Consider the following 25,647-nt stretch of genomic DNA (forward strand, 5'->3'; position numbering starts at 1 on the left):
ATGAAAAGTCTTTTCGCTTTGAAAATTCGCGTAACTCTTATCTCTTATAATGTCAATAAGTTTCTTCTTTGTTAATAAATAGTAATATTAGGTATGTTAATATAATAGTTATCCTTATCTAATAAACTAATTATTGTTACTGTACTATTTGCAGATTATTTTAATAACGTGACAAAATAAAATTTAATTTGTAAAAATATATAGTTATCGATACTTTTTATCAAACTATAGGTATTCATTAGAGACCTTTATTTAAATAATTGCTCGCTTTCACTTTAATGAAATGCTCACTCATACAAAAATTCACTAATGTCCCCCAAACCCCCCCCCCCCCCCCTTAGCTTGCACGTGCTTCAAAAGTAGATAATTACTGCTTTAAATTTTATTAATAAAGTAGCTGATGCCCGCGACTTCGTCCGCGTGGATTTAGGTTTTTAAAAATCCCGTGGAAACTCTTTGGTTTTCCGGGATAAAAATAGCCTGTCAGTAAACAAAAATATATTTTTAAGTTTTGTGGAGGTCCTACCTACTTATAAAAAAATATCCTATTGTGTTCAAAATTTCCATTTTTCTCCAGTTAAATCAATTTCCCCCATCTTCTATTTTTGTTTCAAATGACCAAAACATGGACAATAAAGTTCCCGAGGCCCAGTTGTAGGAAACGTTATAAAAAACCAAACTGTAATAAAATCCGCTAGATAACCGATTCATTCCGTTGTATCAACCCGTTCTCAGAACATTATGTCTAGTGATGTACTTATCTGAGCTATGCAGTGTATCGATAATTGTTATACTATTCTAATAATAATATCGTTCAGTGGCAGATGCATCTGATGATTCCAAAATACATACTTGCAAAAGTTTAAGTAAAAAATATTTTATTTATTTTATTTATTAATAACGTGCTATGGAAAGCTGAAATAACTCTGTATTTAAGTAAATATGTAAGTAAAAAATAAAAATTACATAATACATTAATAATGATTTGAGGCTTATTTCGTAGTTCAAATACATAATAATGTAAATACCGAGTACGTACGTTTGATAAATATACAATGTTTGTTGAAATCGATATTTCGATCCAGTTACATGGATTAGTCTAGTGGTTAAGACTTCCAGGTGAGCACAGGTCTCCTCTCAGAATGAGAAGTATTTTGAATAATATTTTCAGATAATTTTGTATTACTAATCCAAATCAAAGATGACGCTAGTATAAAATCTCTAGACACATTAAAGTACCTAAACACTTTGGCCGTTATAAATTGGAGCATACAAATATTTTAATTTTATTATTAGAACCACCAACAGAACTACACGTACGAAGGTAAATAATTACATAATTTGTATTTATTGAATTTTTAAAGTTGAATTTTTTATCGATACAAAATATATCGATATACCCACTTTTTTCTTCGGTGTTTTCACAATATATCGATACATTGTTGCAAGCTCTAACAAGCTGGACGAGACGGGAAAATATTGATGGTATTTACGAATCATATATCGGGATAACGTTCGGGACTTGTAAAAACAAAGACCAAGACTGGTGCATATGTTTTCATATTTATCTGATGACCAAGCATTAAGATATTTTTTTCTACAATCATCATTAGAAATAATAATTAGACTGGGTGATGATGTGCATTGATAGATCAGTTAGTCAGTCAGTCAGTCACCTTTTCGTTTTATATATTAAGATAATAACCCATTTTATAGTATTATTTATAGTTAATGTTTTTTTTGATGGTGTTACTTTATTTTTCTGTTGTTTCTGTTATTTTGTTTTTCTGTTGTTTCTGTTATTTTATTTTACTGTTGTTTCTGTTAGTTTATTTTTCTGTTATTTCTGTTAATTTTTATTGTTTGCTTTTGTTATTCCTGTTATGTAATTTTTGTAAACCTTTGTTAGAAATATGATAACAGTGAGACATGTTAATAAATAAGAGAATCATATAAAAGGAAAAGGTGACTGGCTGACTGACTTATCTATCAATGTACAGCTCAAACTACTGGACGGATCAAAAGGCAAAAGAAGGAAAGGCATGCAGATAGCTATTATGACATAGGCATCCGCTAAGAAAGGATTTTTGAAAAATTCAACCCCTAAGGGGGTGAAATAGGGGTTTGAAATTAATAATATGATTAGTGATATTAACAATGGGTTCATAGTTCCTTATCCCGGCGCGACGATGCAGTAAAGTAAATTATGCACAGTCTCCCTGACAGCAGCAAACTAATTCCCAGGGCAAGGAATTGAATCGGAGCTAAATTATTGGCAATAATTCAAATGCAGGAGCGCTAAGTAATCTGTAAGTACCGCTGGCCGGGGCGGCCTGCTTCCGCCTAATTGAACCGAATCTTTGGGGCATTGATATGTTTATTTTATTTTATTTTATCTATATATATAAAAGGAAAAGGTGACTGACTGACTGACTGACTGAATGACTGACTGACTGACTGACTGATCTATCAACGCACAGCTCAAACTACTGGACGGATCGGGCTGAAATTTGGCATGCAGATAGCTATTATGACGTAGGCATCCGCTAAGAAAGGATTTTTGAAAATTCAACTCCTAAGGGGGTGAAATAGGGTTTTGAAATTTTGTAGTCCACGCGGACAAAGTCGCGAGCATAAGCTAGTTTTATTATAAAGGCACACAAAACAGGTTTCAGCTATAAATGGTCCAAATAAAAATAAAAAACAATAGATTAAGATCTAAGCGGTAACCCTTAATATGTGTACACAACAATTCTTAAATAAATAAATGCACTAACTAACTGATAAGATACAATTTATAAAAACACAGAAAAAAGAAATACAAGAAAATTAACTATGAAAAATATACTTAAAGTGGAGAAGATGCAAAATGTTGATAAATATGTTTTTTAAATATGTTCAAATTATTATTAACTATGTAACTATGTTAGATATGTTACTGCTCGACTACGGAATATACTTCAATCATGAGGAATATACTTTAAAGAGCCTCGATAGCTCAACGGTTAAAGGAGTGGACTGAAAACCGAAAGGTCGCCGGTTCAAGCCCCACCCGTTGCACTATTGTCGTACCTACTCCTAGCACAAGCTTTACTCTTAGTTGGAGGGGAAAGGGGAATATTAGTCAGCATAATAAACTTGGCTAATATTCTTTTTAAAAAATCATACCGCATAGAGCAACTGATCAACGAGATGTTTTTGCATCATCATCATAATGAAAAGAGACCCGTGCTCAGTAGTGAGCTGTCGAAGGGTTGATGATGATGATGATGATGATATTTTTGTTAATTTATAATAGAATAGTAATAGTCATCATTATCATGATCAACCCATCGCTGGCTCACTTCTCAGGGTGAGAAGGGTTTTGGCCGTAGTCTACTACGCTGGCCATGTGCGGATTGGTAGACTTCATACACCTTTGAGAACATTATGGAGAACTCTCAGACATGCAGGTTTCCTCACGATGTTTTCCTTCACCGTTAAAGCAAGTGATATTTAATTAATTAAAACACACGTTACCTCCGAAAATTACTTTGATTTTCGGGACCAAAAGTAGCCTATGTATGTCCTTTGTCCGTGTATGTATGTAAAGCTTGTAGACACACAGACACACTTTCACATTATTTTATAATATCAGTATGGATATCTATTTGACAGAAATATCCTCGAATACCGCGTCCGCAAACAGCCAAACGAGGGCATAACGTCGACAGATCACATCAAGGAGGTCCTTAACGACATTTTAAACAATTTTATATCCCCATAAATAAAATACGAGAGAAAAGATTAGTGACTAATTCCGTCCACATTTCCCCATCGTGCGTGAAAAATAGTGAGGAAACAGTTCCCATGAGTGACTCCGCAATAAAATATATCATTTAGCAGTCTTTCACGTCAGGAAGAATGGCTAGATACATTAGAATAAAGTTTTATAAATACGTTAAGGTATATATGTATAAATCGTATAATATAATTATGAAATCTTGTCTCTATATTGGGCGCTGTAATATCTGTAGATATAATATGACTGTTAGACAGTGGCGTGCACAGGAGTTCAAGCCAGGGTATGCATTTCGGTATAAACTTATTTTACGGCAGGTTATAATGAAAAAATAAGCATTGATTTCTTACAATGAGGGTAAGCAGTGTGTTTATGCCTCTATGAGCTGCACGCCACTGCTGTTAGATAATATCATAATAATATATTTTTATGTTGTATAATATAAAATTATGTTAATATCCGACATGCTTTGCTGTGCAACTAATGTGTATATTGGTGCTACTACATCTGAAACCTTCACGCAAGTGCTGAACAACAACTGTTCAAAGTTTCAGTTCGGATGAACCACAGTTTAGAGAAACTAAAGGGATGAACCTTGCACGAACGCACAGATAATGAACAGGCATACAAACAATTGTATGTCCCCATAAATAAATTACGAGAGAAAATATTAGTGACTAATTTCGTCCACATTTCCCCACCGCGCGTGAAAAATTGTGAGGAAACAGTTCCTACGAGTGACTTCGCAATAAAACATTTCGGATAACAGTCTTTAACGTCAGTAAGAATGGCTAGATACATTATAATAAAGTTTTATAAACACGTTGAGGTATATATGATTTAAAATAAGTACTTTCAGCGACTTTCCCTACGCTGAAGTTTAAAAAGACATAAATATGCCTTTGTCCTTTTACGGTGAAATTGAAACATTTTCTAACGCATCATGCATACAATATGATATGTCAGAAATCTTCACGCCAGCGCCGACAACAACTGTACAAGTTTCAACTCCAAAACCCTCAATAGCTTAAGGTTAAGGAGCGGACTGAATTCCGAAAAGTTGGCGGTTCAAACCCCACCCGTTGCACTAATTGTCGAACCTACTCTTAGCAGAAACTTTATACGCTTAGAAAGATGATTATTAATTGAAAAATTTAAAAAAATCCCTGGATGAACAATGCGTGAATGTACATAGGTATAGATAGGTAAGTAAATAAATCAGGACCCATATTATAAACGCGAAAGTTTGTTTGTTTGTTGGTTTGTCCTTCAATCATGTCGCAACAGAGCAACGGATCGACGTGATTTTTGGCATAGGTATAGATAAAGACCTGGGAGAGTGACGCTACTCTTTATCCCGGGAAATCAAAGAGTTTTTAAAAACCTAAATCCACGCGTGCGAAGTCGCGGGCATCAGCTAGTAAATAAATAAAATAAAAATATTTTTTATTGAATTAAACTTTTACAAGTATTTTTGAATCGTTAGATGCATCTACCACTGGTTCGGAATGCCTTTTAAGATATATTATACCTATACTCTACCAATATAAGTAGATAGTGGTATAGAGTAGATATAATAGTATATTTCTTTTAGTAGTCTTTAATGTCAGGAAGAATGGGTTTGATGCATTATAATAAAGTCTAATAAACGCGTCGAGTTATTTACTACAACCGCGACTAGCTGTTTCCTGCGATATCATGCGTGGAAATTCAGTTTTCCTAAGACTAAGGTATTTTCCCGCGGGTACAAGTAGCCCTATACCCTTCTCTAAATTAAAAATTAACTTGTTTTTCGGGAAAGCCTTGGGTCTTATGAAATGTCCAGTTGTTTATAGTTGACTATCGTAAGAAAGCTGCACATATTATTAATATTATGTTACATAGAAACCACGTGTAGAAACCAAAGGGGTATGGGTTTAATAAAAACTGCCATACCCCTTCCAGGTTAGCCCGCTATCATCTTAGACTGCATCGTCACTTACCACCAGGTGAAATTGCAGTCAAGGGCTAACTTGTATCTGAATAAAAAAAAATAACAAAAAAGTAAAAGTAAAACTCAGCAGTGGGGGTTTGTGCACTCATCAATGAAATAACGGATTCCGTAAAAATACGAAGCGAATGAGTACGTATTTGTATGACGGGCACTTCGAAGAATCACGGACACGAACCGAATACGGATGAGGGCACAAACGAAAGTTTAGTTTTGAAAAAAATTAATATGGAAATGTGTCCTTATGCCAAAACAAGGGATCACCCGGAAAATTGTAAAATGGTAGTTAATAGATAGATACACTTTCGCATTTAAGTGTAGATGTTATCAGGCAATCATCATCATCATGATCAACCCATTGAGACCTCCAGATGAATGGTCTCCTTTCAGAATAAGAAGGGTTTAGGTCATTGTCCTTAACGTTGGTCCAGAGTTGGGCAGACTTCACACACCTTTGAGATCATTATGCTATCTCCAGCATGCCGGTTTCCACGATGTTACTTTCACTGTTAAAGCCAGTGATATCTATTTGCTTAAAAGGCACATAGCCGTGACAGTTTAGTGGTTAGGACGTCCGCCTTCTAATCGGAGGTCGGGGGTTCGATCCCGGGCACGCACCTCTAACTTTTTGGAGTTATGTACGTTTTTATTAATTTAATATTACTTGCTTTAACGGTGAAGAAAAACATCGTGAGGAAACCTGCATGCCTGAGAGTTCTCCATAATGTTCTCAAAGGTGTGTGAAGTCTACCAATACATGGCCAGCGCGGTAGAGGCCAAAACCTTTCTCACTCTGAGAGGGGACCCGTACTCTGTAGTGAGCTCTTACTAATAAGACCACAGCGCTTACCACTGCGCCAGTAAGGTCGACAAAAAAGCTAAATAAGTCCCTATCTTGACTGCGAACTCCAGTGTTAATCACTAGGCTATAAACCGCTCTATCGTGCAATAAGCCCTGTTTATTTTCATATGCAAAGACAATTCGGACGGCCGGACGTCGACGTAGCCTGAAAAACATGATTAGTGAGTGTTTAATGTAGTACATTGTAATTCGGCCGTCCTACTCCGCCGATATGGGTCGACATTGTCCAAACGCCCCGTGCGATGAACTATGAGAATTATCGCAGTACGACGATGTACGTTTCGCAACACCGCGTAAATTACCAACCTGACTCCCGCGTCCGCCGAAATCAGAACTTTTCTCCACGCAACCGTAAAGACAGATTATATGACGGTTAAGGAATAGGGTTATAAAATATGTTTTCATTGTTCAAAGTAGGTGCTTTACTCTGTTTTATGGCCCATAGACGAGTTTACGTGACTCGATGCTACCGAACGGAATCGCTATGATTTCGAGATTTCGGTATTCGATTCGAATAACTCCTTTACGACTGACCGATATATAGGTTATGGGCTGTTAATTTCACATATTTGAACCGAAACATCACAACAAACCTCTAGTAGTAGGTAACCTACAGAAATACGCCTGACAATACACTCACGTGGCCACGAGTCCGACGCACATCTAGTGACGACGACTCCAACACACAATTTAATGCACGCTTTTTATTTTGTCATTAACCTTCGAGGTGCTCCGGTTTCGAATCGGCAACGTTTTATTTTTGAAACTCGGTTACGCGCCGCGGCGATTACTGGACGTTTAAACACGTTCGGTTTTGACTGCACTCACTAGGGTCGCGTGCGTCGCCGGCCCGAGCTCTGGCCCACTGTCGGATCGGATGCGATTCGTCGAAAACTTTCGCGTATCAAAAAGTTGAATCGAAAAAAAAGTTTCACGGCTCGCTTGGGCGGGAGAGCGCGAGCGGCCGGGCGGCGCGGCGAAGCGTTCGCGTCGACTGGCCGATCGCCGGCTTCACTGAAAAAGCTCCTTACACTAAACACATAGAGAAGCGATGTGCAATCTATTTATAAAGTTAAGTTGGAGTGCGGCGCGTGCAGTACACGTCGCCTGAAACATTAACATCATAATATTTGAAGTTATTGGGTCGGCCGCTGGTGAAACATGCGCTGTTTATATTCTGTACAATAAAGATAATTGCAATCGCCTCCCTAAATCCTTCGTCGGCCCTCGCGCTAGCGACTTGATAAGGAGGTCGATGCTTCGTGATGTTCAGTTAGGTACTAGTATACTACCTTAAGATGTAGCATGGTCTTATACCAGCTGCGGACTAAGCTCGTCGGAGGCCTGGGTACAGCGGGCAGCCATTGAATTAAGTATTATGTACTAATCTACCTCAGTGGGTGCAGCACCGCTCAATGGCTCCCGTTCTCTATTATATACCATCATGATAAACCTATCCTATCAAATCCCTGGCCATGGGTTTGACCATAGACTACCACACTGGCCAAGTGCGGATAGGAAGACTTCACACACCTCTGAGAACATAATCATAATAAAGTGGTGATAGTTCGATCCCGGGTCGAACTATTTAGGCCATAGTCCACCACGCTGGCTAAGTTCGGTGGTTTAGTCTACTGACTAAACACACCTTTTTGGGTACGTTAAGTATTAGAAATGAGGTGTTATATCGTTCGTTAGCAATCGTTATTATGGTCCGGGTGACAAAGGCTACATTTTAAATGAACAAAATCAATATGGCGTAAGTGGCACCCGAAAAAGTAGGGGTATTTGAATTTTTTTGCTATCGTATCGAGGGTGAATGAATGAATAAATGAATGATTTAATTGTTCAATAAAATGCAGGTACAATAGGTGGGTACAAAATATGGAAGAGGAGAAAATTCTGATATCATAAATATAAAATATAATTATAAGTACTACAACATTACATTAATAACCAATTTTACTATTATATTTCAGCGTTCATTTAATTAAGACGATCATTATAATAGTCGGGTTTTAGTTTTCAAGTTTATCTTGAATGCTTCTTTTGAAAGTACTCCAAAGATAATAATAAAGATAAAGATAGAAAGATAAGATAAAGATAATCTAGATACCTACCAGTAATACCAGTAACTAAAGGTGTTAACTTTATTATGATCGCGAACAGTTTTGACACCAAAAATAACAGCCATGAAACCCTGCGCCTATCATAGCGTCGATAAATATTGTGGTAGGGGAGCCCAAGAGGGGATTTTGGGATTTACTCGAGCGCGTCAGATTAAGACAAGGTAAGTTAATTAGAGTGGCAGTTTTTTTAATAGGAGCTACTTGAGGATTCACTTAACATCTCTTCTCAATATCTGACGCGCTCGATAAATATTTTTTCCTTTTCTTTTTTTTCAAATTTATAGACTCACGCTTGGCTGCAATTAGACCTGGTGGGAAGTGATAATGCAGTCTAAGATGGAGCGCCCCCTTCTACACCTTCGTACGACCACCCCCACCAGCAAACTGGCATATACATATTTTTTACTACTACTATTAATATCTAAAGCGCTCGAGTATTTCTTTTTGAATATGTTTTTTTACATTTTTGAAAACCTGCACGCGCTCTCCCCTTCAGTGAAAGGGGTTATATCATATAAGCTTTCTTTTTTTAGCACCAAATCTTCACAATCCAATAGGTCCCCACGACGCTCGAGTAAATCCCTATTTAGCCTCTTGGACTCCCCTACTATTGGAGCCGCCAGGGACTGAATTTATGGATTGTTTGATGTATGGCCAATAAAAGTTAACAGTTTTTATGTGTGGAGTGTTTTCACTAAATGCCGCCTCTGTTAATCATGGCCGTCTGTCAAAAGCTGTCATATTTTCATTTCTATACTAGCTGACACTAAGCTGACATGAAAGCGCTTATAACGCGTAAAATTTAACCCCTCACGCGCCATTTTAACTTTTTGTGTCAAATTTCATGTCAAAAGTACGATTTTAGTCTTTACTAGCTTATTCCCGCGACTTCGTCCGCGTGGACTACACCAAACTCTTATTTTACCCCCTTGAGATACGGAACCCTAAAAATAAAAATATTTCTATTTTTTTTACAAGTTTTACACACTTACCCAAAATGTTATTATGGCTAGAAAGCCGATGGTAGATAGGATTATAGACATTATTAAAAAAAAATTAAAACATAACCTTTCTTTACTGTCGGGCACTCGGGTTAACACAGTAGCCTGAAACGAAACTCGATCAATCGTCATAGCTTAGCGGAAAAGTTGCCAATGCAAATACTGGCCCCAACTTTTGAGCCAACGACTCAGCAAAGTTAAAAGTATAAAAGTATTTGATTTCATTTGTACGAGATTGTAGATTGCAGAACATTTCATTCTTTGTTCATTTTTAACGTGAATTTTTTTTTTTAAATCGGTCTATAATTAACTCTGTAATCATTACCCATATTATCATTATACCCATATTATAAATACCGTAAACTGCTGCAACTTTGCAAACTAAGCTCAAATTTGCCTATTTCTTTTCAATTACGATATCTCCCATTTGTTTAGTTTTTGTCTTATTTTCTACCCTTTGGTAGTATTTTACATCATTATAGCAACATATTTTTTATTTTTTAAAATGGTAGCTCTATGGTGGCTCCGTCAGTAGAGCAAACACAGTCAGCGCGAGCGTGCGTTAATTTTTAGTGTCCTACAACTTTTACATTTTTATCCAGAAATAAGGTGTTTTCGTGCAGTGATAACGTCCCAGGGTAAGAAAATACTGTTTATTTTCCGCACGGTTTGATATTTTTATGAAAAGGAGCCGACTTCGTTAAAATAAATTAGTAGGCAATGTTGCACAGTGTTATGGAAACTTGAGTGACACAACTTTGCCTGGGTCTAGGGTTGTCACTAGTCGCATTTTTATTAATTTAAAAGACGTCTCCAACATGCTGTCTAGCTGCCTGTCTGTCTGTCACAAGCTGAATCTTGTGTACCATATAATACTTACATAGTTTATATTGAAATATTCACAGAATATGTGCTACTTACTATCATGTCAAATAATAGCAAGAAGATAAACTATCAACTTTAACAGCTCAAGAAGATAAACTAACAGCTTTGGTGGTGAAACCCTTAATCATCATCATCATCGACCGATAGACGACCACTGCTGGACATAGGTCTCTTGTAGGGACTTCCACACGCCACGGTCTTGCGCTGCCTGAATCCAGTGGCTCCCTGCGACTCGTCTGATGTCGTCCGTCCACCTAGTGGGGGTCTTCCAACACAGCGTCTTCTGGTCCGAAGTCGCCATTCCAGCACCTTGATACGCGAGTCTAATGCGAACTTGACCAGTTTTTAAAATATTATTTAATAGAATAGAGCCTGTTTTCTTCTTATTTAATATGCCTTCCAGACGTTAGGACAGTTCATAAGCATTTTCATAGCCAACTTAGTAATTTTGTCAATGTATTTAAGTAATCTTAATTCTATTGCAGCTATTTAAAAATATGGGAAACACTGAAAAACGAAGCAGGAGAAAACTTGCGTTGATAGATCAGTCAGTCAGTCAGTAGATTAAAGCCATAATTAGCCGAAACAGGTCCACAGTTTCCAATCTGGTCGGTTATATTTCGTACATTTCCAAGTGTGTGGATAACAAACAACAAGTCGACTCAATATATACCGATTTCAGCAGTGCATTTGATAAAGTAGACCACAACATCCTTATTTTAAAACTATGTGGGTACGGGATCCACGACCCCTTGCTATCTTGGTTTAGATCTTACCTTGCTAATAGAGTCTTGAGGGTAGTAGTGAAGGGTTTCACCTCTGATCCCTTCACTGCAACATCCGGAGTGCCCCAAGGTTCACACTTGGGACCATTACTGTTTTTGTTATTTATTAACGATATAACCAATATTATACGCTATAGTAAGTGCTCTATATTTGCCGATGATCTTAAGCTTTATCGAGAAATCTACTCTATCGAAGATAGTCACCTACTACAAAAGGATCTGAACTCTATTGAGGACTGGTGTACTAAGAATAGAATGACTCTAAACGTCTCAAAATGCGCACACATTAAATTCACGCGCAAAAAGAACACTGTAAGAACTCATTATTTTATCCATAAGCAACAGCTTGAAGAGGTTGCAGTCATCCGTGATCTCGGTGTCATGATCGATAGTAAGCTTACACTCAAAGAACATTTTGACCGCATAACAACCCGAGCGTGGAAGTTGCTGGGTTTCATTAAACGCAATACCAACGATCTCAGAAGTACCAATTGCATTATAAAAATATTTAATGCACTGACCCGCAGTATCTTAGAATATGCAGTCCCAGCATGGAATCCGCATTACAAAACTCATACGGCAAGAATAGAGCGAATTCAGCGTTCCTTCACAAGGTACCTGGCCTTCAAAGATAAGTCATGTCCATATCGCGCCGATTACGAAATACGAATGAAACACTTTAAAATCCAATCCCTGGAAAAACGCAGGCTTATGTCGGACTTAATAACTCTGCACAAAATTGTCCACAACACTCTGGATTCCCCTGACCTATTGAACCTGATAAACATCCATGTCCCACGACGACCTCCTAGACTTCCTGTAAATAAAACTTTCTTGCCCCATTTTTCCAAAAGTAATCTAGGAAAATTTGCCCCTTCAAATCGATTAATGAACTCTTACAATAACTTAACATACACTGACATTGATATCTTCCACGATTCTCTAATTAAATTTAAGAAAAAATTGTACTCCATGAATGAGCTGACATTGTCGTAATCTTTAATCCTTAAATTGTTATCGTTATCTGACTCTTATCTAATTTAATTAATTAAGCAATTGTATCTATTAATTTAGCTGTAGATTATATTTATTAATTAGTGGTTAATGTTAAAAGTTTGTAATGTAGGTAGCTTATTGTTAACACAATCGGAGACTTATGTAATGCTGTATATGCCTATAATTGATGATTGTAGTAGGACTGGAATTGTTTGTGACATGTTTTTAATATTTGTGAATGTTGTTACAATTTATCGTTGGCATATCTAATAAAATAAAAAAATAAAAAAAAAAAAATTATATGAAACCTAACAGGATGAATAGGTATACCTACCAAATCATATTTTTTGTAACAAAAAAATGTGTAGTTTTATACGTATTTCTTTTTTTTTACATTGTCTCTAGAAACGGAGGACATGATTTAAGATAAACGAGTATTAGTATTTTTTGTTACATAATTTATTTTTATATTGATGTTTTTAATACCAAAATTTTGTATTTTGTTCCTACAGTTCTTGACGTTATATAAGTTTTTTTAAGTTACTATGTTGTGTTGTTGAATTACATATTACCTTTATAATTAACGATATTTTTGTTTTATAATCTTATTTAAAGATAGTATTTTGTCTTCGAAACAAGTACCTAGGTACTTAAAACATTTTTCTAACACAACATTATTTGAAAAGTCAATAAAAGTTTATTTGTTTAATCTGTATTTTTTTTGGCCCAGCCCTGGTGTTAACCATATTTTTGTATGGAATGCTTATGGTACCACCTACAACTTTGCCTATTCGCTGTGAATAAAAAAATATCACTTTAATAGCAATAATTTGACTGCCAGGGACAAGCGCGGTATCTCATACATATGGGAAAAAAGTATTGAAAGGATCAACATTTTATTTATTGAGATATCCTTCTAGGCAAAGTTGAGTCTTTAACCTACATCTTTGCCTATGACTTTGAGTGCTTGTAATTTGTAAAAACTGCATAATTTAAAAAGATTTGGGTCTTATCTGGCAAGGTATAAGATCTATTTTTCTTCTAAAACTCATTAATAGCAATAAAAATAAATAGGTTCAGAGACACAAACCAAAAACGGCAAAATCCAGGCAAAGTTGCAGCATTTTACGGTACAAAAATGTGTTTTTTGTTGGTTTGTTCTCCAATCACGTTGCAACGGAGCAACGGGCTGACGTTATTTTTTGTATGGGTATAGTTGAAGACCTGGAGAGTGACATAGGCTACTTTTTATGCCGGAAAATCGAATATTTCCCAAAGGATTTTTAAAAAACTGAAATCCAAGCGGACGGATTCGCGGGCATCATCCACTAACTAGTAGATGCTGGTCTTTTTATGGTTCCGTACCTCAAAAGGAAAAACGGGACCCTTATAGGATCACTTTTTTTCATTATTTTATTCTTCGAATAATAATTTATAGAAACATAATAATATGACTGACAATTATTGGCACAAAAAATTATATTTAAATAGTAAAAAACCGGTCAAGTGCAAGTCGGACTCGCACACGAAGGGTTCCGTACCAAGGTACGAGATTATAACACTGTGAATTATATTATTTAATTTGCATGGCGGCCATTTTAAAAAATTTAATTTTTGTTTGTTATAGCGGCAATACAACACTCGGTGAAAATTTCAAGTACCCATTACGGTTCTTGAGATACAGACCGCTGACAGCCAGACGGACAGCGGAGGCTAGTAATAGGGTCCCATTGGCACTCTTCGGTTACGAAATTCTATAAAGTAATATGCTATGCTACGTAGAACCAAGGTACCTACCGCATAGGAACGACGTTAGTTACCTCTTAGTTAGCTTTTATTTTTGTAGAAAGTAGAAACCTTAGTTTTTTTTGTTAATCCCATGTTTTTTCCGATAATTTGAAAACTAAGTAAATTTGTTGTTTAGAAAACCGTAAATTTTCAGAAACTCTGGCCAGCCTAATACTTTGACACAGAAATATTTACAAGGTGCATTAGAGTATTGAATTCGTCTGTATTTCAGTATGCTTAGTATGAGATTTTACATCACACCAACGTTGATCGCATTCGAGCATCTAAACACTTCAGCGTTAAAGTAAAATAGAGCTTAATAGTCTTGTTTAAAGCTAAAACTTATCCATACATTTATAGCCAGCACTCCAAGCGGAAACGTTGTTTCGTGAAAGTAAAATCGGTAGTAGTGAAGAAGTGTAATGCTTTCAGGGTTCATGGATGTATGTATGTATGTATGTGAGGTTCTTTACTCCACCATAACTTCTAAATGCCTGAATAGAACAGAGAATCTTTACATCATCCCGAGTGGCACTGGCTATAATATTTTTGGAAAAATTCAACATGGCAGATGTATTTCATGACCACTTTCATGTGAAAAAAAAAAATTTGACGACGTTGTTGTTTCTTCGTTCGATTTCTATCAACATTGGGTGAGATGTAAGATCTCATACTAAGCACACAGTTCACTTGGAATACCTACATAGAGCATCGATCTCAGTGCATCCCGAGAGGAAAGAGCACTTAATGAAATGCCTAAAGGTATTTTTAACTTTGCCAGACTCGACTTGCATTATATTTTTGCATCGCCTTCTATTTACGAACTAATTTTCTTCCAATGAGGATACTTATTATATCATTTATTATAATCACGAAAATGTACCTGTGTCCTGCGGACGTGGATTTTACAAATTTTGTAAGACCCTCTATTTAATAGTTTCAAAGAAATAATTTGTATTGTGCGAATTTTTTCGTGTAATTTTTTTTAAAAAGAATGAATCTTTATGTAAATTAAGCAAAACTTTTGCTTTAAGTAAATTATTCACTCACTAGTATATAACATATTCACTTACTAGTATATAGTATAAATTATAATACATCTATGTGTAGGTCCCGCAAAGTCTGCTTGACTGAAGTTTCGAGCTGATGATGAGCTGATTTTTTATTATTTTTTATTTCGGCTGACGCCCAAATGACATCATTTCGATGTTAATGAGACATGGTTCCAGCGCAATAGCAATTTGCGAGACTTATAATATTTAAATGTAATTTAATATCAGCGATCTGAATCTGATATCTAATGCATTGCACAAAAGTTACTCTCGATGATCTAAATAAGTATTTCCGAGGATTGACGCTAATTGGCTAAAATCTCTGTGTATGATGAATTCTCATTCCCACAAGTGAATCATCGGAAGTCCGTAAGCACTCAAGGCCTGTTCGCATAAGGCCGCGTTCACACATGGTTTCATCATCAGTACCCTTATTAAATGCGAAAGTGTGTTTGTTTGTTGGCTTGTTGGTTTATTGGTTTGTTGGTTTGTTGGTTTGTCCTTCAATCACGTCGCAACGGTGCAACGGATTGACGTGATTTTTTGCATGGGTAGAGATGAAGACCTGGAGAGTGACATAGGCTACTTTTTATCCCGGAAAATCAAAGATTTCCCATGGGATTTTTAAAAACCTAATTCCACGCGGACGCAGTCGCGGGCATCAGCTAGTCTAACAATAGAGGCGAGTGCACACATCATCATTATCAGCCGATAGACGTCCACAGCGGGACATAGTCTCTTGTGGAGACTTCCACACCCAGGGTCTTGCAGCGCCATCCAGCGGCTTCCTAAGACTTGTATGATGTCGTCTGTGCACCTAGTGGGAGGTCTTCCATGGTGGGAGGTCGCCATTCCCCTAGGGACCCCAACGTCTGTCGGTTTTTCGAGCTATCTTTGAAAAGAGCAACCGCCGAGTTTCCTGCTGGTTCTTCTCGGTAGGAAAAGCATTCCGAACCAGTGGTTTGATTTTGACATTTGACGATTCAAAAGTACTTCAAAAAGTTTAATTAAATAAAAAATATTTTTATTTTATTTTTTATTTTATGTGCTCTGCCCATTGCCATCTGCAAATACGTCATATTCACGGTAATCGACCTAAATACTCAGGTGGACTTTTTGGTAAAATGGTCTTGGAGCAAGAAACAAACTGATGAGCGTAAAATTCACACTACGGAATCGAACCCGGGACCTACCAGTTATAAGCAGGGCTGTGATAAAAAGCTCGACAAAAGCAGCCAATTGCAACGATTTTGATGTTTTAATTTTCATACATTTTGCTTTTTATAAAGTAATCGTTTAAAGAAGCAATTCAAGTTATTCTTGGCTTGCCTAAAATAGCGGAAGTAAACTGTATTGCAGGTTAAATCTAAATTAATATTTATTTAAAAGAAGGATACTTAGACAGAATTACTAACATAATTAACATACAGCATAAAATACTGAGCTTAGAAATTTGAGCTTCCGGAAATCTTTGAAAACCTGAAATCACGCAGTTGAAATCGCGGGAAAAAACGGAAAACACTCTTATACTTTTGGGTAATAAAAGACTTTTTTTAACTATGCTACAATATCTTAAAGAGGAAAGATTGGTTTATTTATAATCGATAAACTCTGAAACTAGAGAACCGATTTTAATAATTTCTTCACCATTAAAAAATTCTTTTACCAAGAAGCTATAAATTAAATAGTGTGCTGCAGTCGCGAGGAAAAGCTAGTAAATTATTTAAAAAAATATGCGGACAACCCTAAAGGAACTATAGTTAGTATTTTATTTACTACAACTGGACAGAACGGGTCGCAATGTTGACTGCAAATTGTTTCAGTAATTTTACATGAGTTACATCAGAAAGGTTATCCCACAACACGAATTAATTTATTTCTTCTTTTTTTGTAAAAGTCAATGCAATCAGTGTCCTTAGCACAGTTTCATGTCTAAATATATAAAATAAAAAGGTGACTGACTGACTGATTGACTGATCTATCAACGCTCAGCTCAAACTACCGAACGGATCGGCCTGAAATTTGGCATGCAGATAGTTATTATTACGTAGGCATCCGCTAAGAAAGGATTTTTGAAAATTCAACCCCTAAGGGGGTGAAAACAGGGTTTTGAAATTTGTGTAGTCCACGCGGATGAAGTCTCAAGCATATGCTAGTTTTAGAATATAATAGAATAGAATAGATTTTATTCAAATAAACTTTTACTACTTAGTTTGAATCGTCAAAATAATTTACCACGGGTTCGGAATGCCATACCTACCGAGAAGAACCAGCAAGAAACTCCGTGGTTTGAAACCGCCCGTGATTTCGTCTGCGTAGATTTCGGTTTTTTCAAAATCCCGAAAAAACTGATTGATTTTTGAGATTAAAGTAGCATATGTCCGTCTCTATGGTGCAAGATATCTTTGTACTAAATAGATGATGAAAAGTAGCCTATGCCCCGGGATGCAAGCTATCTCTGTACCAAATTTCGTCAAAAGCGGTTGAATGGATAGACCGTGATAGGCTAGCAGACAGACAGACAGACACACTTTCGCATTTATAATATTAGTATGGATAGTAAGATTATGAGTAGATTATCACCAATATATCTTAGAAATCCAACATCTGACCATCAAAATCCATCTATTTTGAATCCATATATTATCCAAGACCATCTATTTTGAATAAATCATTTGACTTTGACTTTGACTATGGATTAGTATGGATTATCGAACGACCGCTTGTGCCCGTCTAGACACTTCCTACATTTAAATAGATTTGCGATGACCTCAGTCTATACTCCTCCATAGGCAGATTTTTACTTTTTAAACAAGTAACGTCGATATAGAAATCTATGAATAGATATCTAGGGCAACTTCTTTTCTTTTAACTTCAGAGAGCTTAAGTCCAAGTGGTGGTAAATCCCGGCACCTTGGGAGCTTAAACTTAAAAGAAAGGTGAATTGGGTGCCATTTCAATGATAAAGGGCCGTGGATTTGAAACCCATCGGGATTCCGGCAGTCTATAGGAATGAAATTTTGTATGTAAGCTGTAAGCACCCGTAATTTTGTCAACAAGTAGCTGTACTTGTTTGAACTTTGAAGTGAAGTTTTTAAGCGCGTTGGGCGATTTTGGGATGGCTAAAAAATTTAAGGTCGCGTCACCGACATTGTTAATAATATATCTGTATCAAGTATCGCGTAGGTATTGTGCGTATGACATGCGCTTACGATAATGTGTATATACCTATCTATACAGAGTGTAACTAGAACGCTGGCAAAAACAAAGACAGGTGACACTACCTACTGATGATTACTGATATGATACCACCAAAAAAACGCGAAAAAATAATTAAAATCCTATAATTTTGTAAACGAACCTTGCGTAAGTAGGCCACTCGGAGTCAATGCCGCATCGTAGGTGGGGCATTGACCCGAGTTTTGCACGCTATACATTGCGGGTTTGAAAAATACTAAATCACTAAAACTACAAAATGAGGCAAATGGTTATTGGTATTGGATTGTGTTTAGGTAATAGATATAACAATAACGCTAAGTTTTTGCTAGCGTTCTGGTTACACCCTGTATATTATGCAACGTTAAGCGTTATCGGTCCAAGTGTTCTAAATTGGCCCGCTGGTTATGCCTGGTATCCACCTATGCGGAGCGGAGAGGCGAGGTCACAATCATGTCATGAGGTCATGTCATGAGTCATGTGGTGTCACAATCACGGAATAGAGATGGAATTAAGAATCTTGGAATCACGGATATCTCTTCCAGTCTATCTCTTGAACCCTGTCCTCTCCCAATTGTCAGCACATGTGCGAAGACTATAAACTTGTAGTCAGCTGTGACAGAGTCGCTAACGTAAACCATTAACATAGTTACGTTTCCGCGCCTTACGCACATCATAACGATTTGCAGTGGCCATTACGTGTTTACTGTATTTATAGCGCTCAAATTAATTATCATGAAAACTGTAGCCAGATTTTCATCAATTTGTGACGACGTGGTATAGTGAACTAGAGTGAGAAAACTCTCGGTTTGATCCTGAATCGACGATATCTAAATATAAGTATAATTTTTTTTTTAAGTTTTCGTAACTAACCTTTAAAGAACCTTCCAAAATTGATTCATCATCACGATAGACCCATCACCGGCTCACTACAGAGCACGGGTCTCCTCTCAGAGTGAGAAGGGTTTGGCCATAGTCTACCACGCTGGCCATGTGCGGTTTGTTAGACTTCACACACCTTTATGAACATTATGGAGAACTCTCAGGCATGCAGGTTTCCTCACGATGTTTTCCTTCACCGTTAAAGCAAGTGATATTTAATTAATTAAAACGCTTATAACTCCGAAAAGTTAGAGGTGCGTGCCCGGGATCGAACCCCCGACCTCCGATTAGAAGGCGGACGTCTTAACTACTAGGCTATCACAGCTTATTAATTACACAAAATGAATTACACAGATAAATCTGTTCCGTTCAAGTTAAGTAGTGCTTCTTATTTGCAATGTAACCAAGATTCTAAAGAACTCTACAGACTTTTACTTTGTTGCAAGGATGTAAGAATCCCTCTTAGATCTAAAATAGAAAGCCAACAAAAGGCTACTAAGAGACTCACTACATTTATTCAGATCCATTCGCGTTTCGCTGTACGATTTTAGTTACACTTGTACGGGAGCGGTGTGCAGGCTCGACCGTACCAAAGGGGAGATCTCCCACCGCGCGAGCGGTTGGTTGTGCTCGGTAGCGCCAGCTGGGCCGACGGTTGTATCTTGAAACTGCTATATATAGTCCAGATTGCAGAACACTCTGTTAGTGCGAGTACTGTCGGCGGTACATTTGTTCGGGACTATGTCATCGATTGAACAGCGCCATCTAGTTTCTATAGTGGCAACCGCCACACACTTATACAGTTTCGCTTCTATCAGTCACATTACGCATATGTCATCATACGCCTGCTAGTATGCTAACACCAGTGTTCAGCGCTGTTCTGTCGCATTCAGCGCTGTACGCGGACTATCTAGTAGTAGACTAGATAGTACTGAATGCGGCAGAACAGCGCTGCAACTGCAGAAACGGCGCTTAACACTGGCGTTAGCATGCGCATGATAAAAATACACTTGTCCTCATTTCATGCCTGTTTGCTGCGAAAGCTGAATAGACGCGGTAAGCTGAACGAATGCGTATGCATCTCCATACAAAACTTGTGTTCTCTGTGGGCTCAAGCCGAATTTAGCTGAATAAGTGTAGTTAGTCCCTAAGGTAGGTTAAGGCCCGAAGCTGATTGAGCAAGATGTTGCTGCATAATAATGCACAGTCAAATAGGTCACGACCTCATCCGGTATCGAGAGTCTCCACTCTCCACCTGTCCTCAGAACTCTGATGATGCGGCTTCAGCATGTTTTTTCTTTGCGACACACATTTTCTAATAAGGATCTTTAAAATTAGTTTAAAAAGGTCTGATGTGTCAATCGTCAATTTTTTTTAAAGAATATTGGCCATGTTAAATATCACTGATTAAATGACTAATATTCCCCTTTCCTCTCCAACTAAGCGTCAAGCTTGTGCTAGGAGTGCACGACAATAGTGCAACGGGCGGGGTTTGAACCGTCAACCTTTCGGTTTTCAGTCCACTCCTTCACCCGTTGAGCTATTGAGGCTTGTTTAGGTAGGTAACTAAAGGAATTTTACTTTTAAAGAGAATCAAGTTTTGAGAAGTTAAGAGCCGTGATAGAGGTTAAGACGTTCGCCTCCTGTTCGAGAGGTCGGAGGTTCAATCCCGGGCATGCACATATAAGTTTTTGTAGTAACGTGCGATTTAAGCATTAATATACCTTGCTTTAACGGTGAAGAAAAATATTGTGACGAAATCTGCCAAGTCATAATAGCTATCTGCATGCCAAATTTTAGCCCGATCCGTCCAGTAGTTTGAGTGTGTGATAGATCAGTCAGTCTGTCAGTCAGTCAGTCACCTTTTCCTTTTATATATTTAGAGTACGGATTTTGTAGGGCTGAGAGGTTTACGTGCAGGGGAAGCCAGGTAGTGTGGTTCACTGGAAGCCAAGTGATTTTGCTATCATCTGCCATTTGCCACTTATCTATCAGGAACGGTATAGTCGTAGCAGTTAGTGTTGGTTGTTGTAACTTTATCTTTCCTCGTTTGCAGAACAATCCATACTTTATATTATTACTAGCTTATCCCCACGACTTCGTCCGCGTGGACTACACGAATTTTAAACCCCTATTTCACCCCCTTAGGGGTTGATTTTTCATAAATCCTTTCTTAGCGGCTGCCAACGTCATGATGGTTATCTGCCTGCCAAATTTCAGCCCGATCCGTCCAGTAGTTTGAGCTATGTGTTGATAGATCAGTCAGTCAGTCAGTCAGTCACCTTTTCTTATATATTTAGATAAATGCGAAAGTGTGTCTGTCTGTCAGTCCATCTGTCTGCTAGCCTTTCACGGTCAATCCATTCAACCGATTTCAACAAAATTAGTACAGAGATAGCTTGTATCCTGGGGAAGGACATAAAGACTAGAAGATCCCGGAAAATCGAACAGTTCCCACGGGATTTTTAAAAACCTAAACCCACGCAGGCGAAGTCGCGGGCATCATCTAGTAATTGATAAAAATAACATTTTTCCACCATTCGTGCCATTGACTTATTATTCCACATTTAAATTACAACGTCCGTGGTCGTATCGCTACGCCGTAGCACGTAGCCGTCAACGTAGACGGTCACTGTAGAATGTAGACACTTGTATTTGTTTTGTATTTGTTTAATTCATACTATCCACATTTGTTTCTACACGACTGGCCCAAAAATTTATGTTTTCACGGTTCATACATGTTTAGTTGGTGACAGGTCGAGATGGCAATCGGGGTATGAGGCGGAAGGACGCCTCATACGCCTAAACACTCTGAATTTTAGTGCACTCTACAAAACAATAGACCTAGACTCACAATACTGCGGCACCTAAGTCACGAGGTTTGACAGTTCTAAATTAAATTAGGTTTGTCTTTTCTTAATCCATCATTCGTAAGAAAAAGATGCGAATACTCTAAAGATGCGCTCAGAATCAGTACCAATACAAGAGAGTCTCACTATACCTTCAGTAGCGTGATCTATCTATAACCAAGAGGCCAATCAAAGGACGTGTATTCCGCAAACGCACGGTAATAATGCCATTTTTATTATGCCACGTTCAGTCTCAATCGAAATTATCATCTATTCCCTTGCAATAGAAGTTAAAATTGAACGTAGAGCTAATATGGCTAGTTTATGGTATAAGATTAAAGGGGTAAGTGATTACTTATCAGCAAATAGTAGTATCAATCATCAATAGCGGTAAATGAATCATAATCAAATGTGGTTTAGAAGAGCTATATCGCATTATTTGATTGTTTGTTTACACACCAAAATGTACAGATTTAATTCCTAAACAGAAATTAATAAGATATTTATTTACTCTCATCATCATTAACAACGCCTCAACTCATCGCTGACTCACCACTGAGACGGGCACCTCTCAGAATGTCTACCACGCTGGTCAAATGTGGATTGCCAGACTTCACACGTCTCTGAGAGCGTTATGACATGAAATGAAATGAAACAATTTATTTGTATGAATATGGGAAGACAAGGTGTTTACAATATAGAGTTAAGCTTTTTTTGACAAAGTCGGTAGTACATTTTCCATAAAGCTAATAGATTAGATAGGTATATAATATTGTGTCAATGATATAAATGTCAATAATAAACCCTCAAGCATGCAGGTTTCTTACGATGTTTTCCTTTACCGTTAAAGCCAATGATATTACTTAATTAATTTAGGTCACAAGAACATAGTGAACTGTAAGTACGTGCTAGAATAAACTAAGGACAGTTATTGGACTGTTAATAAGTTTTTAAAAATTAATCATAAGTAGAAGTTTAAGCTAGAATAATATTACTTATTAGCCCATAGGCTAGATGGTAGTAGCAATAAAGGGGTATGGGTTTAATAAAAACTGCCATACCCCTTCCAGGTTAGCCCGCTATCATCTTAGACTGCATCATCACTTACCACCAGGTGAGATTGCAGTCAAGGGCTAACTTGTATCTGAATAAATTAAAAAAAAAAAAAAAGCTAACAATTTTTTTTAATGGTGCTTTATGGTGGGAAAAAAAAAACTTAATTAATTTGTTACAACGCACATGACACCGAAAAATTTCAGGATTATTAGTATTAGATTATTATTAGTTCCCATAATCGAACTCCAGATCCTCCGACTAGGAGGCCCGAGGCTGACGTCTTAGCAAACGTGCTGCCGCTCTGCCTCGAATGCGTGAATCGATAGTTATTTTGCCTCGGTCGAGGAGCGGTTGTATAGGATATGTATAGGATGCACTGCCTCGCAACCGGATATAACGTGTTACTGGTAAGTGATAGTAGTAGTTCTGTTACCAATCAAAAGTATCCTTCGTCTTAAATGGATATATTATATAATATTATACCCGTAAAACAATCTATTTTTGAAGGGGAAAATATGAGAGCCCAATCAGTGAAGATTTTTTTAGTAAACATCGAAATTAGCGCTGAAGACAACGCCCGCATGGATGTCGTTAGTTCACGATAGTTTCTTGGAGGTAATCGGATGGAATTAAAGGTGCAAAATTCTCAGTAGTTCGACAGAGTATTATTACAAATTACGGCAATGATTTTTTTTATTTAGATACTTACTGGTTAAGTAGCTCTTGAATGCAATAAGTGATGATGCAGTTTAAGATGGTAGCTTGTGTTGAGCTTAGGCTAATGTTAAATCTTCTAATTACACTAAAAATTCTAATTAGTTAGGCTAATGTACAATCTTTAAACTAAACTAAATGAACAGGTCTAAATTTAGTGCTATCCTTTTCCGCAAGCAACATTATGAAAGGGATAGCAATAGATTTATACGTGCCCTTTTTAGTTTAGTTTAGAGATTGTGTACAACGGAATTAGCCACACTATGCGACTAAAGTTAAGTTTTTCATTTCTTTCGCTACATTTTTTTATGATGTCAAAATCAGTACCCTTATTATAAATGCAAAAGTGTGTTTGTTTGTTGGTTTGTTGGTTTGTCCTTCAATCACGTCGCAACGGTGCAACAGATTGACATGATTTTTTGCATGGGTATAGATAAAGACCTGGAGAGTGACATACTTTTTATCCCGGAAAATCAAAGAGTTCCCACGGGATTTTTAAAAACCTAATTCCACGCGGACGAAGTCGCGGGCATCAGCTAGTTTCATATAATTGTATTTTTAGCTAGGAACTTAACTGATAATCCCGCACTAGAACACTTCAGAAATGTATCCCTTTTTGTCAGTAGGTAATTGAACGCAAAGATGATCTTAAAAAGAGTGCTGGAATAAAATAATAAGAAAGAGGTAATGTAGGTAAAATTACAAATTGAAACAACTTTCACATGTTTTTTTAAAAACGCACGAACTCCTGTAGCTTCCCGAAGCTTTCTGCCGAGCCAACGAGATCCTGGTGGGGAAAAGTAAAATAAGCTGACTGACTGACTGACCTGCAGGAACAGCATGAAGGCGACCCACTGGTAGTACTTGCCGTAGCGGCGCGGGGAGGTGCCGGCGCCGCGCACGCCTGGGTAGGCGCCCGCTTCGCCTGCCACGGTGAACGTGGAGTGAATCCAGCAGTAGGTGTTCAGGACGTCTTCTGGAATGTCCCTGGGGTACAAGTACAGGAATTAGAGTAAAGCTACACGATGTGTTGTCCACCACGCTGGTAAAGTTTAGATTGGCTGAGAACATTATGGAGAACTCTCAAGCATGCAGGTTTCCTCACGATGTTGTCTTAAAACGCACATAACTCCGAAAAGTTATTAGAGGTGCGTGCCCGGGATCGAACTCCCGACCTCGTGAATAGGGGGCGGACGTCGTAGCTATTAGGCTATTACGGTAGACTAGTAGAAAATACTACCTGTACCCGTAGTACAAGATTTTACGTCTCACCAAACGAAACCAAACTCGAGAGTCGAAATATTTACGCGTTACAGTAAAATGGACCTAAACAGCCTTGAATTGAAGTCAAATATTCAATGCCACTGATTTTAATTTCGCAATGTTTCCGCTTGGAGCGCTGGCTGTAGAAGTGTAGACAAACTTGAGCTTTAAAACAAGGCATTGAAGATCCAGTTTACTGTAACGCGGAAGTATTTCGACTGTCGAATTTGGTTTGGTTTGGTGAGACGTAAAATCTTGTACTACGGGTACTGAGTAGGTACTTAATATTAAATTATATCAAAGATTGATTGATTGATTGTGTACAAAATACATCGATTGCATCACAAGGTACTGTATTGTACGTAGCAGGTTGAGATGGCAATCGGGGTTTAAGGCGG

At 37.5% G+C, this 25,647-nt stretch overlaps 1 protein-coding gene across 8 annotated transcripts in view; it reads right to left on the bottom strand.

Annotated features, from left to right (window-relative positions):
* shakB (shaking B) overlaps nt 1-25,647 on the bottom strand; it is a 158,461-nt gene that overhangs the window by 76,510 nt on the left and 56,304 nt on the right. For 4 of the 8 annotated variants that reach the window (XM_069498019.1, XM_069498017.1, XM_069498015.1 and 1 more), the window contains one exon: nt 24,814-24,973. In XM_069498019.1, coding sequence (XP_069354120.1) covers nt 24,814-24,973 — 160 coding nt within the window. Of the gene's footprint in view, nt 1-7,226; nt 7,626-24,813; nt 24,974-25,647 lie in introns of those variants that run through there. The other 4 variants (XM_069498023.1, XM_069498022.1, XM_069498020.1 and 1 more) reach the window with 4 other exon arrangements.

This window comes from Maniola hyperantus, chromosome 4 (genome assembly GCF_902806685.2).
Source record: "Maniola hyperantus chromosome 4, iAphHyp1.2, whole genome shotgun sequence".
In the NCBI taxonomy this organism is placed as follows: Eukaryota; Metazoa; Arthropoda; class Insecta; order Lepidoptera; family Nymphalidae; genus Maniola; species Maniola hyperantus.